The sequence below is a fragment of the Pituophis catenifer genome, unplaced genomic scaffold (genome assembly GCF_029215685.1).
Source record: "Pituophis catenifer annectens isolate HBS135680 unplaced genomic scaffold, rPitCat1.0.hap2 SCAF_1, whole genome shotgun sequence".
Taxonomy (NCBI): Eukaryota; Metazoa; Chordata; class Lepidosauria; order Squamata; family Colubridae; genus Pituophis; species Pituophis catenifer.
Window position 1 is genome coordinate 23,514,850 of NW_027256881.1, and position 13,884 is coordinate 23,528,733.

The following is a 13,884-nucleotide window of genomic DNA, read 5'->3' on the forward strand; positions in this document are numbered from 1 at the left end:
CAGAGGTTTGGGCCTGATATCTTAAATTACTCTTTCCAATCCATTGGAAGAGTTTGTGTGACGCTGTAGGCTAGGCTAAAATGGGACTGAACTGTTTGTTTATTCATGTGATGTATCTAGCTATTCAACTTCTAAGTACTGACTCCCAGGAGCTTGCCTAAACATAAAAAACTAATTAAACACAAAAGACATACTCCAATAGCCACATAATTGAGGTCAAACCATACCATATTTCAGTTCCACAATATGGAATAGGACAGGCTAATCCAATGATTTTGACCCAGTGCTTGGGGAAAAGCCAGGTTTACAAGTTTTTATAGAAGGTCAATAAGATCTGAATCTTGGGTGGTATACTATTCCACAGGACAGACATTCTGACAGAAAAGGCGTACTTTCTGTGTCTCTTTAGGTGTTACTATTTGACAGCAAGAACATTCAGTACATTAAATATTAAGGCTCTGCAGAGATATTTGCAAATAACCCAGCCCTGTGCTATGAACCATTTCATAGGTAATAACCAGCACCTGGAAGTATCCTAAATACAGATCACAAAGTAGTGTGCTTATATAGATATACAGAGGTGCAGCCAAAATTACCAGTATCAGTGCATTCTGGATCAATTGCAGCTTCTGGGTGGTTTTCAAAGGCAGCAAGAGTGTACTGCAATAATCTAATTAGATAGTGACAAGGGCACGACACTGAGCAGGGCCTCCTGATTCAGGAATGAGTACAAACTGGCATAAAAGATTGATTGAAAAAGCTGCCTGGATTCAACCACACATATCATCACTTGGGAAGTATAAACTATGAAGGCCCTAAATCTATTACGTAGGTGACTGTACTTACAACCCCAAGGACCCCGTCCACTTCTTCAGGTACAACAACATTTATCTTCTCCCAAACAGTCTGAACCTGTCCATGCTAGATTGTGCCTCAGTCAACTCCAAAATTTTTCCACAACGGGACTGGCAGAGGACCTGAATGACTTTATGTCATAATTGCCTAGAATACGCTTTAGAGCAGCCTTGCAGATGTTCCTTCTGCCCTTCCTTTCCCAGGAGGAGCTGGGATACCCTAAACAAAGCCACTGAGCAGCCATCTGCAGAAGCAACATGAGCAGAAATAATTATATTTGCTGTTCTGATTGCTATGAGGTAATCCTTAATCAAGATTCTTACCACTATTCCAGGGGTGGGTTCTACTTACCTTTACTACCAGTTCGCAATGGGGCTTGCTTCACTCTCAATGCGCGTGCGCTCTTCTGCACATGCGCAGAAGCGTTCTGATGATGTTGGGGTCGGTGGGCGGAGCCTCCTGCCGGTTTTACTACCGGTTCTATAGAACCGGTGCGAACTGGGGGCAACCCACCACTGCCCTACTCCATCAAGTTCTCTCTTTGTTTTCTTCCCTTTAGAGAAGAAAAGAATTTAGAGAAGAATTCCCTTTCTTTGAGAACCAGGGAATTCTCTGGGATCCAGGGCCAGAGAAAGTTCACAGATAATTTTGCCACTGCCCTAAGGTAACGAACAGAACTAACCTGTGACTGTTGCTATAAATCAGGGCCACTGTAGTGGCTCCATAGCTGCTCCATAGTTGCCTTGGTGGTCAATATGTTCCAAGCTCCCTTTGACCCCTTGCCCAGGGAAGGCAGATTAAAGTCCACCTATACCATGAAACTCCACTGCCAATCCAGATGTGTCATCATCAGGCATCTTGTGAAGGAAGGCCAGTATAGCAGCAGGATTCTTGTCTAATGCCTACATCCAGGAGACTCACACAAGCGGTTATCTACAAAGCAGCAGCATTAAAGCAATCAGGGTGTCTTCGATGACTACAACTACTCTACCATCTCTGCCTTAAGATCATAGCTGGTGCCATCCTCAAAACACAAATGGGAACCTTTCCTAAAAGGAGAGTCCTTAAAATAACACATACCAGGTCAGTCATCTCATTCACTTCAATGGACAAAAAAGCCTTATTACAGGTTAAATTGGCATTCAACACTGAATGCCCGGGCATTGGGATTGAGCACAATGGGCTAAAATGCAGAATCAGTCTTACATATTAAAGATTGCCTACCCAAGAGCAGTCTGCTCCTATCTCTGGTTCAGGATGTTGTGAGAAAGCAACATTTTAGTATTTTGCATGAAGCCTCCAGAGTCCCTGGCTTGTTTGGGCACTGCATCCTGTGTGAACACTGCAGTTGTATTTATTCATTTGGTCTCACTTTCCTATGCATATTTCTCAGTTAAACCTGAGAATTAGAAGTCTTATTATTGATTTGATTTATATTCTATCTCGGTAGGGCACTCACACATTCTAAAAATGAGAATTACCTTGGTTGTGGGCAATGAAAGTTATGCACAGGGGACAACATAACAGCATATATTCTTTCATTTAACAAAGCCAAAGGGGACCCAAGTTCTGCTCTCTACTGTAATTGACGTCAACAGAAAACACAGGGGTGCCTGCCCTCCTTAGGGCTCAGTCAGGCCAACAGGAAAAAAATAAATCACCCATCAGAAGAGAAAACAAGAGCACTGCGATAACTAACAGTCAGTGCTGCTATTGCAGCAAATGATTGAAACCATGTTAAATCATCCTTGTAGCACTTTAAATGAAACAAGGAAAGAAAGAAAGATGAAGATAGCAGAAGCAAGAAAAATAGGGCCTTGGCAGAACATGCATCTTGACTGGACATAAAATGTTGAGTGGGAGGCTTTGCTTAGTTAGGCCTTAGCTTCAGTATTCACCTGAAATGATTTTGGTTGGGGATTTCTGGAGCTCCACACAGAAATAGAATTATCATTAAAAAGTGCCTAGCCATGCAACCTAACATAACACAACCATCATAGCCTATGAAAAAGATAACTCTACTATACTTGTACTTTTCAGTGACTCCCAGCACTTTCTTATATCACTGTAGCATTCAACTCAATGAAATCTATACAAAACACCTAAAGCAAACCCAAAGACTTCTACTCAAAGAAGAAACAATGTCAGCGTTCCAGAAAGTCCCCAACTCCAAGTAAAAACTCCAAGGCAGGCATTTCTCAAAGTTTCATTTTATTAGAGTAAGTATACTGGCACATCTGGGAAAACCCGAATCTGAGGGTTTTCCCTCAGTAAATTAAAACCCCAAATCCAGCCCCTTCACCCATCAGTCTGTCACATGGTCCAATCATCATCTGTCCCAACTTGAGCCATCCCTGCAACCACTCCTCTAGATGCATAAACACCATGACCTTGACCGAAGGGAAGAATGCTATTATGTCTAACTATATTCACTCTCCTAAATCCCCCCTCCTATTTTCCCAGGCGCATGGAGTTGGCAGCGTGGAAGCTTCTGGTGCTAATATGGCTTCCAAAGATGACAAACAAAAGAAGTCATCTACAGCAAACAATACATGGCTTGTAACAGCCACAGACAGGCATAAGATGGTATATCACCTAGCGATCAGAAGACATGAAAATTCCTTAATCTCGGAATCAGAGGACAAAACCAACCACAATTTCAACTGGAAAACTGTCAACATCTTAGATAAACTCAAATCCAAAAATGATAGATAATTCCTGGAAGCTTGACACTCTGACAAATCAGCCATTAAAAGACATATAGAGGTAAAAGATAAATTTTTTAAAAAAGATATAACCAAAAAATTAGGAAACAAACAACCCAGAGTATATCCTCTTCAGCAATCAATATCCAGAATAGCAGGAAACAGCACCAGATAAATTATCAGGGAAGAAATAATACCCCAATAAAAGAACTATCAAGAAAGAGACCACACCTTACCCAAGAGTGGCAAGGTAAGTTACCACATATAAACAGGCAACAAACTTCAACCTTCCATATGCTGATGATGTTACCTAGTTTGGGAATGAAAAGTCTGAAGGACAACAATCGAGCTTTAGAGCACACAAATAACCTAACTTCTATATTCTCTCAAGTGTTTAAATTCTAGACTTTTTCCACTCATCCTTCCAAATAACAAATACTTGGCACACCACCCAGTATCTTGTATAGTGATTGTATGTTTACATAACAGCCATCACTAGCCTGGAAACAGCTGGTTCCTACCTCAGCAGCCTTAACCTTTTCACTATGATGTAAATGGAAAATATGTTCTTCAGCTGAAATCAGCACTTGTGACTACACAGACCCTATATTGTAGGAAGTGTGGAGACTTTGGGGCTCTCTGAGTTTGCTTGTTTTCTTGCAGACATTTCATTACCCAACTAGCACTGATGATATTACCTAGGTTGGGTAATGAAACGTCTGTAAGAAAACAAACAAGCTCAGAGAGCACCAAGGACTCCTCATGTCAGCCCTGAGCTACAAATATTCTCCTTTAGTAGGAAGAGTATAGTAGACACAAACTGATGTACTGTTTCAGGAGGATGGTTTTTTACGTACATTTAGTCTGCAACTCTGCAATGTTTCAATTGTTTCCCCTTCAAATACTAACCAGATTTGACTGTCTAGTCCAGATACGATCCACCAGGTGCTGCTACCTATTAATGTTATCTAAGAGGTAGATTGGACTTAATCTTTTCTCCCAACAACTTAACATCTGTCATTATTAATCTTAATAATGTCTTATTAATAATTTCTTAACCCTCTGTTACAAATCTGAAGGCACTAATAGCTCAGCTGAAAAGACTTTTCTTTGACTTGGAATGTTTTTTAATTTTATTTTGTTTTGTGCCTTAATGTTGCTTCTTCCTCTTTCCCCCTTTATCTATGGCAAATAAAAGCCATTCATAGTGTGGACTATAACAGGGATATTTATGTATCTGGATTGGGCTGGTTAGATTAAAAAAGGGATTCCAGCCCAAAACTATTTGCAGACCGTGTACCATCTGTTCATCCGTTAATTCTAATTGGAACAGCAGTTTATTCTTGGCAACAACACGCCCACACAAGATACATGGATGTACCTCTTTTTCAAATAAACAGCAGCTCCTCAAAAAACAGCTGTACTTGTGAAATGACCGGCAAGTGCTAAGAGAAGGAATACAGATATAGAATTGACTTAAGACGGCTGAGTCAAATTGTGGCAAGAAGCAAAACACTATCACTTTAGGACCTGTTAAAAGACTCAAGCAGCCTTCTGCAGAGCGGTGTCTTCCAAGTGTAGTGGACCATAATCCCCATCGACATTTGGAAAGCATCCCAGGCTATTATGGAAAAGTTATTTAAATCACAAGACTATATTTTGCTCATTTCACCAGGATACATATTCAGCCCAGAAAATCATGACAGAGCGCCTTTTTTGCATCCTAAGCTCATGTTCCTCCCAATAAAATCCAATATTCAGCTAATGACTGCTGCAAATCCATGCATAAGTCAGCCTTGGTTGACTAGCAACTGTGAAAAGACTCCACTGAACACATCATTCTGTGAAATACCATGCAACAATACAGTTGTTCTTTCTGTATTGTTGTGTCTGCCATGAAGTACTCATTCTGATCGCTGGGAATGAATTACTGCAGCTCAGGGACAGAGAATGGATTGAGAAAAGAGTAGTTTCAACCCCTGGCATCACAAGATAGCAGGAGATGGAATAAAATCTTTTTCTGCTTGGGAATCTAAAGGGATGCAAGCAATTTGTCCAGGCTTGATGTGCTTCATTATTGTATAATGCAGTTTCCTATGTCCCAAGCTAGTTGCTAATTTGCCCATTTCTAATTTTTTAAAAATTGTCTAATTGGTGTATTTTTAAAAAAAGATGGACCCACTTTTAAAGAAGACAAATAAGAGTCATTTGCTCTTCTAGCTACCATCCCTTTTACCCCTTCCTTGTTGTGCCTCACTACAGGAATAAAAAGAAAATGATTTTCTCGGATGTCTCACAGTCATATCTAGATTGACCAGTGGGGTTCCTAATACTGAAGTGGGGTGTAGAGGGGCAGCTCCCACTGCTACAGGAAGAACTTGATGGCTGAGCTATGAGTAAGTTCTGTACATTCTCTTCACTACCCAGGAATTCTTCAACATAGCTGCATTTTACCAGTTCCAACTGAAACTCTGTGTGTGCCTTCAAGTTATTGTCGACCCTCAGAATTGCCTGGAGAAAACCCTGCAGTTTTCTTGACAAGGTGTTTTTTTGGGGGGAAGTGGTTTACCTACCTCCTAGGGCTGAGAATGAGTGACTAGCCTAAAATCACCCAGCAGTCTTTGTGCCTAAGGTGGGACTAGAACTAACAGTCTCCCTGTTTCTACTTTGATGCCTTAACACCAGAACAACTAGATACAAGAACAGTTTTTTCCCGAATGCCATCACTCTGCTAAACAAATAATTCCCTCAACACTGTCAAACTATTTACTAAGTCTGCACTACTATTAATCTTCTCATCATTCCTATCACCCATCGCCTCCCACTTATGACTGTATGACTGTAACCTTGTTGCTGGTATCCTTACGATTTATATTGACTGTTTCCCTATGACTATCATTAAGTGTTGTACCTTATGATTCTTGACGAATGTATCTTTTCTTTTATGTGCACTGAGAGTGTATGCACTAAGACAGATTCCTTTTGTGTTCAATCACACTTGGCCAATAAAGATTTCTATTCTATTAACCATGCTTGCTAAGTGAAACTTAATTGAAAAATAATATGTCCAATAGCTTTCTTCTCTGAGATGAAAATACTGAAGATATATGACAGTATTCTTAAACTACATGAAAGAAGATAAAACTCTATTCCTTTTCCCAATCCATGCATGGGCTCAGGAATTCTTGGAGTTGTCCATACATCTTGCTGAGATGAAGAGAAACATTGGATTAAAATATAGGAAGGGAGATATTGTTAGGCAAATTTGGTAATAGTAACTGTATTTGAACACTGGAACTAATTACTCAGATAAGTAGTGAGAGATGTTGAAACAGTGCTAGATAATCATCTGCTGAAGACTTTTAAATTAGATTCCTACACTGAGTAGGATGTCTAAGCAACCCTCCCAAATGTATGATTCTATGATTCATTACAAAACTTGCTCGCTGTGACATATCGTCATCATTAAAAATTAGTTCATATTATAGTTCTGCTTTTTTCAGGACTGCGGGGTAGTATTTTTTTAAGCAGATAAAGCTAAACAGAAACAAACATTTGAACATGACCCCAAAGTTGAGGTTGATCTTACAATTGCAACAGCATTCTGTGTTTTTCCTTGTTAAGTCAGGTCAATTCTTGGTGGAAAGTAGAACAAAACAATAATGTATGTATGTGTTTATGCTGTAACACTGCTTGATACATTACCACTGGGTGGTCAAACAGTTCTGTCCATCTACTAAATGAAAAGGTTGGATACAAAATTAAATAAAGGGCTTTTATGCACAGTAATGACGGAGGAACTGGCTTTGCCTCCAGGAAAGTTCTAGGTATAAACTTCAATTAGGTTCAGCAAATTGAAATCTGTGAAAAATCTGTTTCAGTGTTTTTCAAACTTTCTGCAATTGTGAACTACTAAATAAGCATTTACAAAATACAAAGATCATTCAATTTTAGTCAGCATTCTCCCTTTATTTTATTCTTTAACTGTGATAGTTAAAGAATATTTGGGGGCCAATAAGATGATTATGGTTGGATTTGTGCATGCTTTCTAATTCTGTCTGTTTTTAAAAGAGTGAAACTAAATCTTGAACCAAAATATTTATCGCATGTTTTTCTTTATCACTTAAATCATTTTATGTAATTCATGCTGCAACAAGAAGTCTTAGCATAAATTTGCTGGTCAAGGATGTTTTGATCCCTGAATACAAGACTAAAGTCATATCAATTTCCAGGCCAATGAAATCTTATATTTCAGTTATTCATAATCCCATTCACATTTTTCTTTTGGGGTTGTTGATTATCATAGTTCCATTTTGCATAGGACACATGGGCTCACGGTTGAACTTGAAGCCATTCCATTATTGTCTATTTTATAAATTTCAGTACACACATTCTTACTTGTATGGCTGCCACTTGAATTATCACTGGTAAACCAGTTTTCAGACACTGTTCTGTTCTCACAAACCAGTTGACTGTGGAACATTTGGGAAAATGAGGCTGAACATGAATGTGTGGAGGCTGTGGTAGATTATTTGGCAAACTCGGGGGGGGGAGGGATTGTGAATCTATCACAATCTAATTAATTAATTTTTTTAATTAATTAAATTTATATGCCGCCCCTCTCCGAAGACTCAGAGCGGCTCACAATACATTAAAAAAAACCATTATAAAAAAACATTGAAAAATTAAAAACATTAAAAACTCATTCACACCATTCATGGCCGGATCTCGCCAGATCACAAGAGCGAGATCAACGGCCCCAGGCCTGCCGAAAGAGCCAGGTCTTCACCGCTTTTTGGAAGGCCAATAGGGTGGGGATGGTCCGGACCTCAGAAGGTAACTGGTTCCAGAGAGCTGGGGCAGCCACAGAGAAGGCCCTCCCCCGCGGGCCCACCAGCCAGCATTGTTTAGCTGACGGGACCCGGAGGAGACCAACGCTGTGGGATCTTACCGGTCGCTGGGAGCTATGCGGTAGAAGGCGGTCTCGAAGATAACCTGGCCCTGAGCCATGTAGGGCTTTAAAGGTAATAACCAACACCTTGAATTGTGACCAGAGACCAATAGAGAGCCAGTGCAGCTCACGGAGAATTGGTGTAATGTGGGTGTAACTAGGTGCACCCATGACAGCTCGCGCAGCTGCGTTCTGGACCAACTGTAGTCTCCGAACACTTTTCAAGGGTAGCCCCATGTAGAGCGCGTTGCAATAATCTAACCATGTCTATCCTTTATCTATGGACTTTGAATGTTGTATGCTGCCAAGTTGCTGGGTGGGAGTTGGGCAACTATATACATTTGTTTAAAAGCAAGCAAGCAAACAAACGAACAGCTCAGGCCATGGTTTGAGCACTGCTGCTGTTGAGAGGTGTTAATAGTTGGCATTCACAAACCTGAGTTAGATAAGCTGATAAGATGGCATGATAGAAACTGGATCTATATATCCAAAACCAGAAACTTATATTTTTATAGGCAGAAAGGATTCATAATGACAAAGAATGGAGATTAAAAAAAAGAACCATTTTAAAAAGCATTTCTGAAAATACACAGCATCCCTTACCCATATCGGTGCCTGCCCACATCTCTGATCAGTTTCTCTGACAGATAAGCTCCAATGCGATCCAGCTTCTCTGGAGCAGAGAGGGCATAGAAAGTCAGCTTCTCCATGTTGGTTTTTACCAGCCCATCCTGAAAGAACATTTTTATGCTAAAACGTAAGCTTATATTATTAAATATATTAATCCCCTACCCAGCACACATTGTCAGTGCTGCCTGGTTCAGCTTGGCACCTCAAAGGCATCCTGCCATCAAAGGCTGGAGGTGGGGGGAGGAAAGATGGAAGGACAATAAAGCTGTGTGCATATATGATGGGAAATAGGGAGGGGGAATGACAGTTGATAAAGACTAGAGCGACCTGGATTCAATTTTTACCAGCACCCCAAGGCCAGGCAACCTGAAAAAATATGTGAATTACCCACATTCTCAAAACATTTTGGTGAGCTCTGATTGGCTGGAAATGGATTGGTCACAGTGGGGGTTATGAGCTGCAGGTGAACCTTTCTGTATCTTTTGAGCGTGGGAAAATTCAGAGTTAGCCTGATTTTACTACAACCAAAACCTTTAGTAAAAGTCCAAAAGTGAACCAGCAAGTACTCTATGCCAAGTATAGACTTGGGTATGAATTAGTAGACACATGAGTACCGATGAATCACATGGCTAGCTGAATAAAGAGATAAAAGACATTGCTTCTAGATGACTGCAGCTTCTTCAAAGCAAAAGGAAATATTGTTGTGGCCCATCAGCGGCCTGTGCAGCTAGTAGCTGATTCTGACAACGAGGAGGCTGGTGTGATGCTGTGCCAGCAGCCTGTGCAGCTGGCACTAGAGTCAGACAATGAGGAGGCTGGAGAAGATGTGGTGCCAGAGGCAGGGATTCAGCCAGGGCCTTCAGAACCTCCAGAAGCTCCCTTAAGTGAAGAGGATGAAGAGGAGGAGCCTCTTCTCAATGCACGGGTGTGCAAAGTTGTCAAAAGCCAGGAGTGGCTCCTCAGGAGGAGGTCTTCTCGAGAGTAAGGCTTGGGGCTAATTGGCCACTCCCTTATCTTATTTAAGGAGGAATGCTGACTGAAGCAATTTGCAGGGAACAACTTAGTTCTCTCTCCTTGGTGTCTTGATCTTAATTCTCTGCAAATTGCTTCTGGGCTTTCTGCCAACCATAGTAAGATTACGATTATTTATTGTTTGGATTCTTGTAGGCTGTTAAGAAAGTTAATTAACAGCCTTTGTTTGAAAAAGACTGATTTAATTTAGTAAACTAAGTTTTGTACAGACTTTGTGTATGCTGCGTTCTTTGCCGTCTGTAGCTGGGGCAGAATAAATGTGTTATAGTAACACATGGCTATATAACTGTTGTCCTCATGCACTCATATACCCTACAAGCTTTAAAAGAATAGCTCCTCTTTTTTTTTTTTTTTAAGGGATTCGGCAATTCTCTCAGATCTCTTCTTTGTGTATTTTCTGCACTTTAATTCAGAACCGAGAATGGAATATGAAAGTAGATAGAGAGATGTGAATGTATTTCTTTTGCTGTTTCCTTCTGTTTTATTAGTTTTAACTTTCCAAGTTTCGTGTGTGTGTGTGTGGGTGTGCGCACATATATATATATATATATATATATTTATATGTTTTCTCAGGTTTTCGCGGGTGTCTGTATGTAGGTCTTTGGTTATTCGGGTCTTCTCCCACGCAAAATTGGAAGTGTCTTGGCGACGTTTCGACGAAGTCTCATTCGTCATCTTCAGGCTGGTGTTCTTGGCTTCGTGCTTCCAGCTCCTGGAAGCACGATGCCGAGAACACCAGCCTGAAGATGACGAATGAGACTTCGTCGAAACGTCGCCAAGACACTTCCAATTTTACGTGGGAGAAGACCCGAATAACCAAGACCTACATATATATACATACATACATATATATATATATATATGTATGTATGTATGTATGTATGTATGTATGTATGTGTATGTATGTATATATATGCATTGTATACAGAACTTTGCACGGTCACATGAGATCTCTTAACCTAGAATCAGGTTAACTTGATAAGCACGTCCATTTCTTGCATATTCGGTGGGGTGACACATGAAGTCATGTAGCCCCATTTGCTTTGGGGCCTTCGCGTGAAAAACTGCAGAAGGTAAGTAAGAAAAAAAGTAACAGAGGTACATATTATATACATAACATATATAATTCATATGAAATATGAAAATATGGACAGAGAAAAGTTTTCCTCCCGCTACTGTGTTACAACTCACAGTCATCTGATGAAACTAAATGTGGGGAGACTTAAGGTGACTAACAGGAAGAATTACTCATTTATACAACATTACACAAAATATACATAATACATAACCTATTGCAGTCACTGTCATAGGATGGATAACCATATAAATCATTTAAATAAAATAGAATAAAATAAAAATAATTGCAGAATGATCTGCTGTCTAATTTGGTAATGGCCACGTAAATAAATTGTTTTAAAAAGTGGACTAGACAAATTGGTGGAGCCTGGCAGAGTAAGAGAAGAAGAGGATTGATTTCATGGAGGTAAGATCCAGCAGCTTTATTTAAACATGAAGAAAAGCTTGGATATAGTTTTCTGTCAGTTTTCAAAGACTGAGAAAACTCAGAATACATTAAAAAAAAATGAATTGATAATTGCTGTTTGTCAGTTTTGAGATAGGGTTGATCCTTAACATTGTTGCATGTATTTGCATTTTTCTTTTCTTGAATGGGTTAGCACATTGATGGCTAGCCTTTTTGTCACCGTGTGCTGAAAGCACAAGCACGTGCACCCGTAATGCAATGCGCGCATGACCCCCCCGTGCCCATGCATCCCCCTCTGCGCATGTGTGTGTGACCTCCCCGCCCCCACCCCTGCACATGCGTGGCAGAGACCTGAAAACCAGGTGGCTGGCGGGAGGTGCGCACGGAGCTGAGCTGGGGCGACGTCTCGCGTGCCCACAGAGAGGGCTCTGCGTACCACCTGTGGCACACGTGCCATAAATTCGCCATCACGGGCTTAGCATAATGAAGTAAAATACCCAGAAAATCACTTATCGAGATGGGCGGTCATATAGATTGTATGTATGTGTGTATGTGTGTGTGTGTGTGTGTGTGTGTGTGTGTGTATGAATGAATAAATAAATAAATAAATAAATAAATAAATAAATAAATAAATAAATAAATAAACTGAAGAGGGGGATAAGCCATGGGGCCCTGACTATACATATAAACCACTATAATTGAATGTCTGTCTGTGCAAGACTTTTAGGTAAGGTTCACTTACCTCTGGATCCTCTGGGAAGATATTGTCAACAAGTCTCTTGTAACGGGGACGCAATGCTCCACAACAGCCACATACACCTGAAACAGAAAAGAAATTAAATCCTCCACATAACAAAGGAGTAGTAGCGATGAGACCTAGATTTGTTTTCAATTAGTTATACAGATCATTCCCCTTGCAACCATAAAGCTGCAGAATCCTAGAATTAGTAGGGACCCTTTGACCCTCAAGTTGTGCCCTCATTCAGATGCAAATAAAATGCAAATAAAAGCAAATTTAAATAGAAGAGAACATATGCCACTCTGGGTTGAACTGTGGATTCCTTGGTGTTTTCTGAGCTTGGTTGTTTGCTTGCAGATGTTTTATAACCCAATTAGATAACATCATCTGTATGAGCTGAACATGGGGTTTGCTCCCCCTTTTTAAATAGTAATTTGCCCTGCTAGTTTTGGTGGTTTTCTCTTTGGTAGTTCCTTGATTGAGAATATTGGGTTATGATTGGGAATGAACATTTCAATGTGCACAGGTGTCTACTTTGTCATTCTATCCTAAACTGATGCAACATAACAATATAAATATACAGCATAACAAATCAACCTTATCACCCATCTGTGCAAAGCAGGGGATGAGGTATCAGGACCTCCAGAGTTGATAGATTAACGTATTTCTTGCTTCAAACAGATAATATAAATGCCGTAAACACTTGCAGTCTACCAAGAGGTAATTCATAGATGTCAATATATGTTCCCATTACATTTTTATGAGTCAAGGAGAGTAACAGAAGCTTCACCAGTCAAAAATAGAAAAATAGCTGAGACAGAGTACAAGAAAAAAATGCTTCAGGGAGTTGCTTCACAGTCTTTGCCTTGTTACTTTCCTTTTTCCTTCCTAATTGTAATTACATGCATTCTTTATATAAGACAGTCCAGAATGCTTCCAGGATACAATAATAACAAGCTTGCCATCTTTCTTCTTAAGCAAAGAAATCATCCATTAGCCCTTGTTCACAACATTAACATTAGCATCCTTTCTGTCTTTGTCCTTAGGCAACGTTGGAACTTGGATGACATGGAGATGTTTGGACTTTCCCACCCTCCGATATGCTGAGATCTGAATCTCCACAATTCCTTAGGCAGCATGTTCAATGATCTCCATTGCTGAAAATGTTGGGAGATGCTGTCTCAAAACATTTGGAGGACATAGGACTGGCTAATATTTTCCTAAAATTTCTGGAGAGCACCAGGTTGGCAAAGGTAGCATTTTGGTAGAGATAAAGAAAGAAGAAACATCCCTATTATGATTGTGAGAAAAATACTTTGTCCTACAGTCCACGAAAGGGCAAACCTTGGAGCAAAGAAGGGGCATTCATCAGAAAGTAAGGAAGCCATCAAAGTGTGTAGGATATTGTAGCTGCTGTTGTGCTCCAATTCCTCAGAGACAAAATAGGCTGAAATCACCTTCCAGTTAAATATGTGCTCCAAAATGTCAT

General features: G+C 40.1%; 1 protein-coding gene across 4 annotated transcripts in view; it reads right to left on the bottom strand.

The window, feature by feature from the left end:
- The window catches only part of EFR3B (EFR3 homolog B), a 138,545-nt gene that overhangs the window by 64,646 nt on the left and 60,015 nt on the right, over positions 1 to 13,884 (bottom strand). For all 4 annotated transcript variants that reach the window (XM_070932186.1, XM_070932184.1, XM_070932185.1 and 1 more), the window contains exons 2-3: positions 12,399 to 12,475; positions 9,115 to 9,242 (exon numbers count right to left, since the gene is read on the bottom strand). In XM_070932186.1, the coding sequence (XP_070788287.1) occupies positions 9,115 to 9,242; positions 12,399 to 12,475 (205 nt within the window). The remainder of the gene's footprint in view (positions 1 to 9,114; positions 9,243 to 12,398; positions 12,476 to 13,884) is intronic.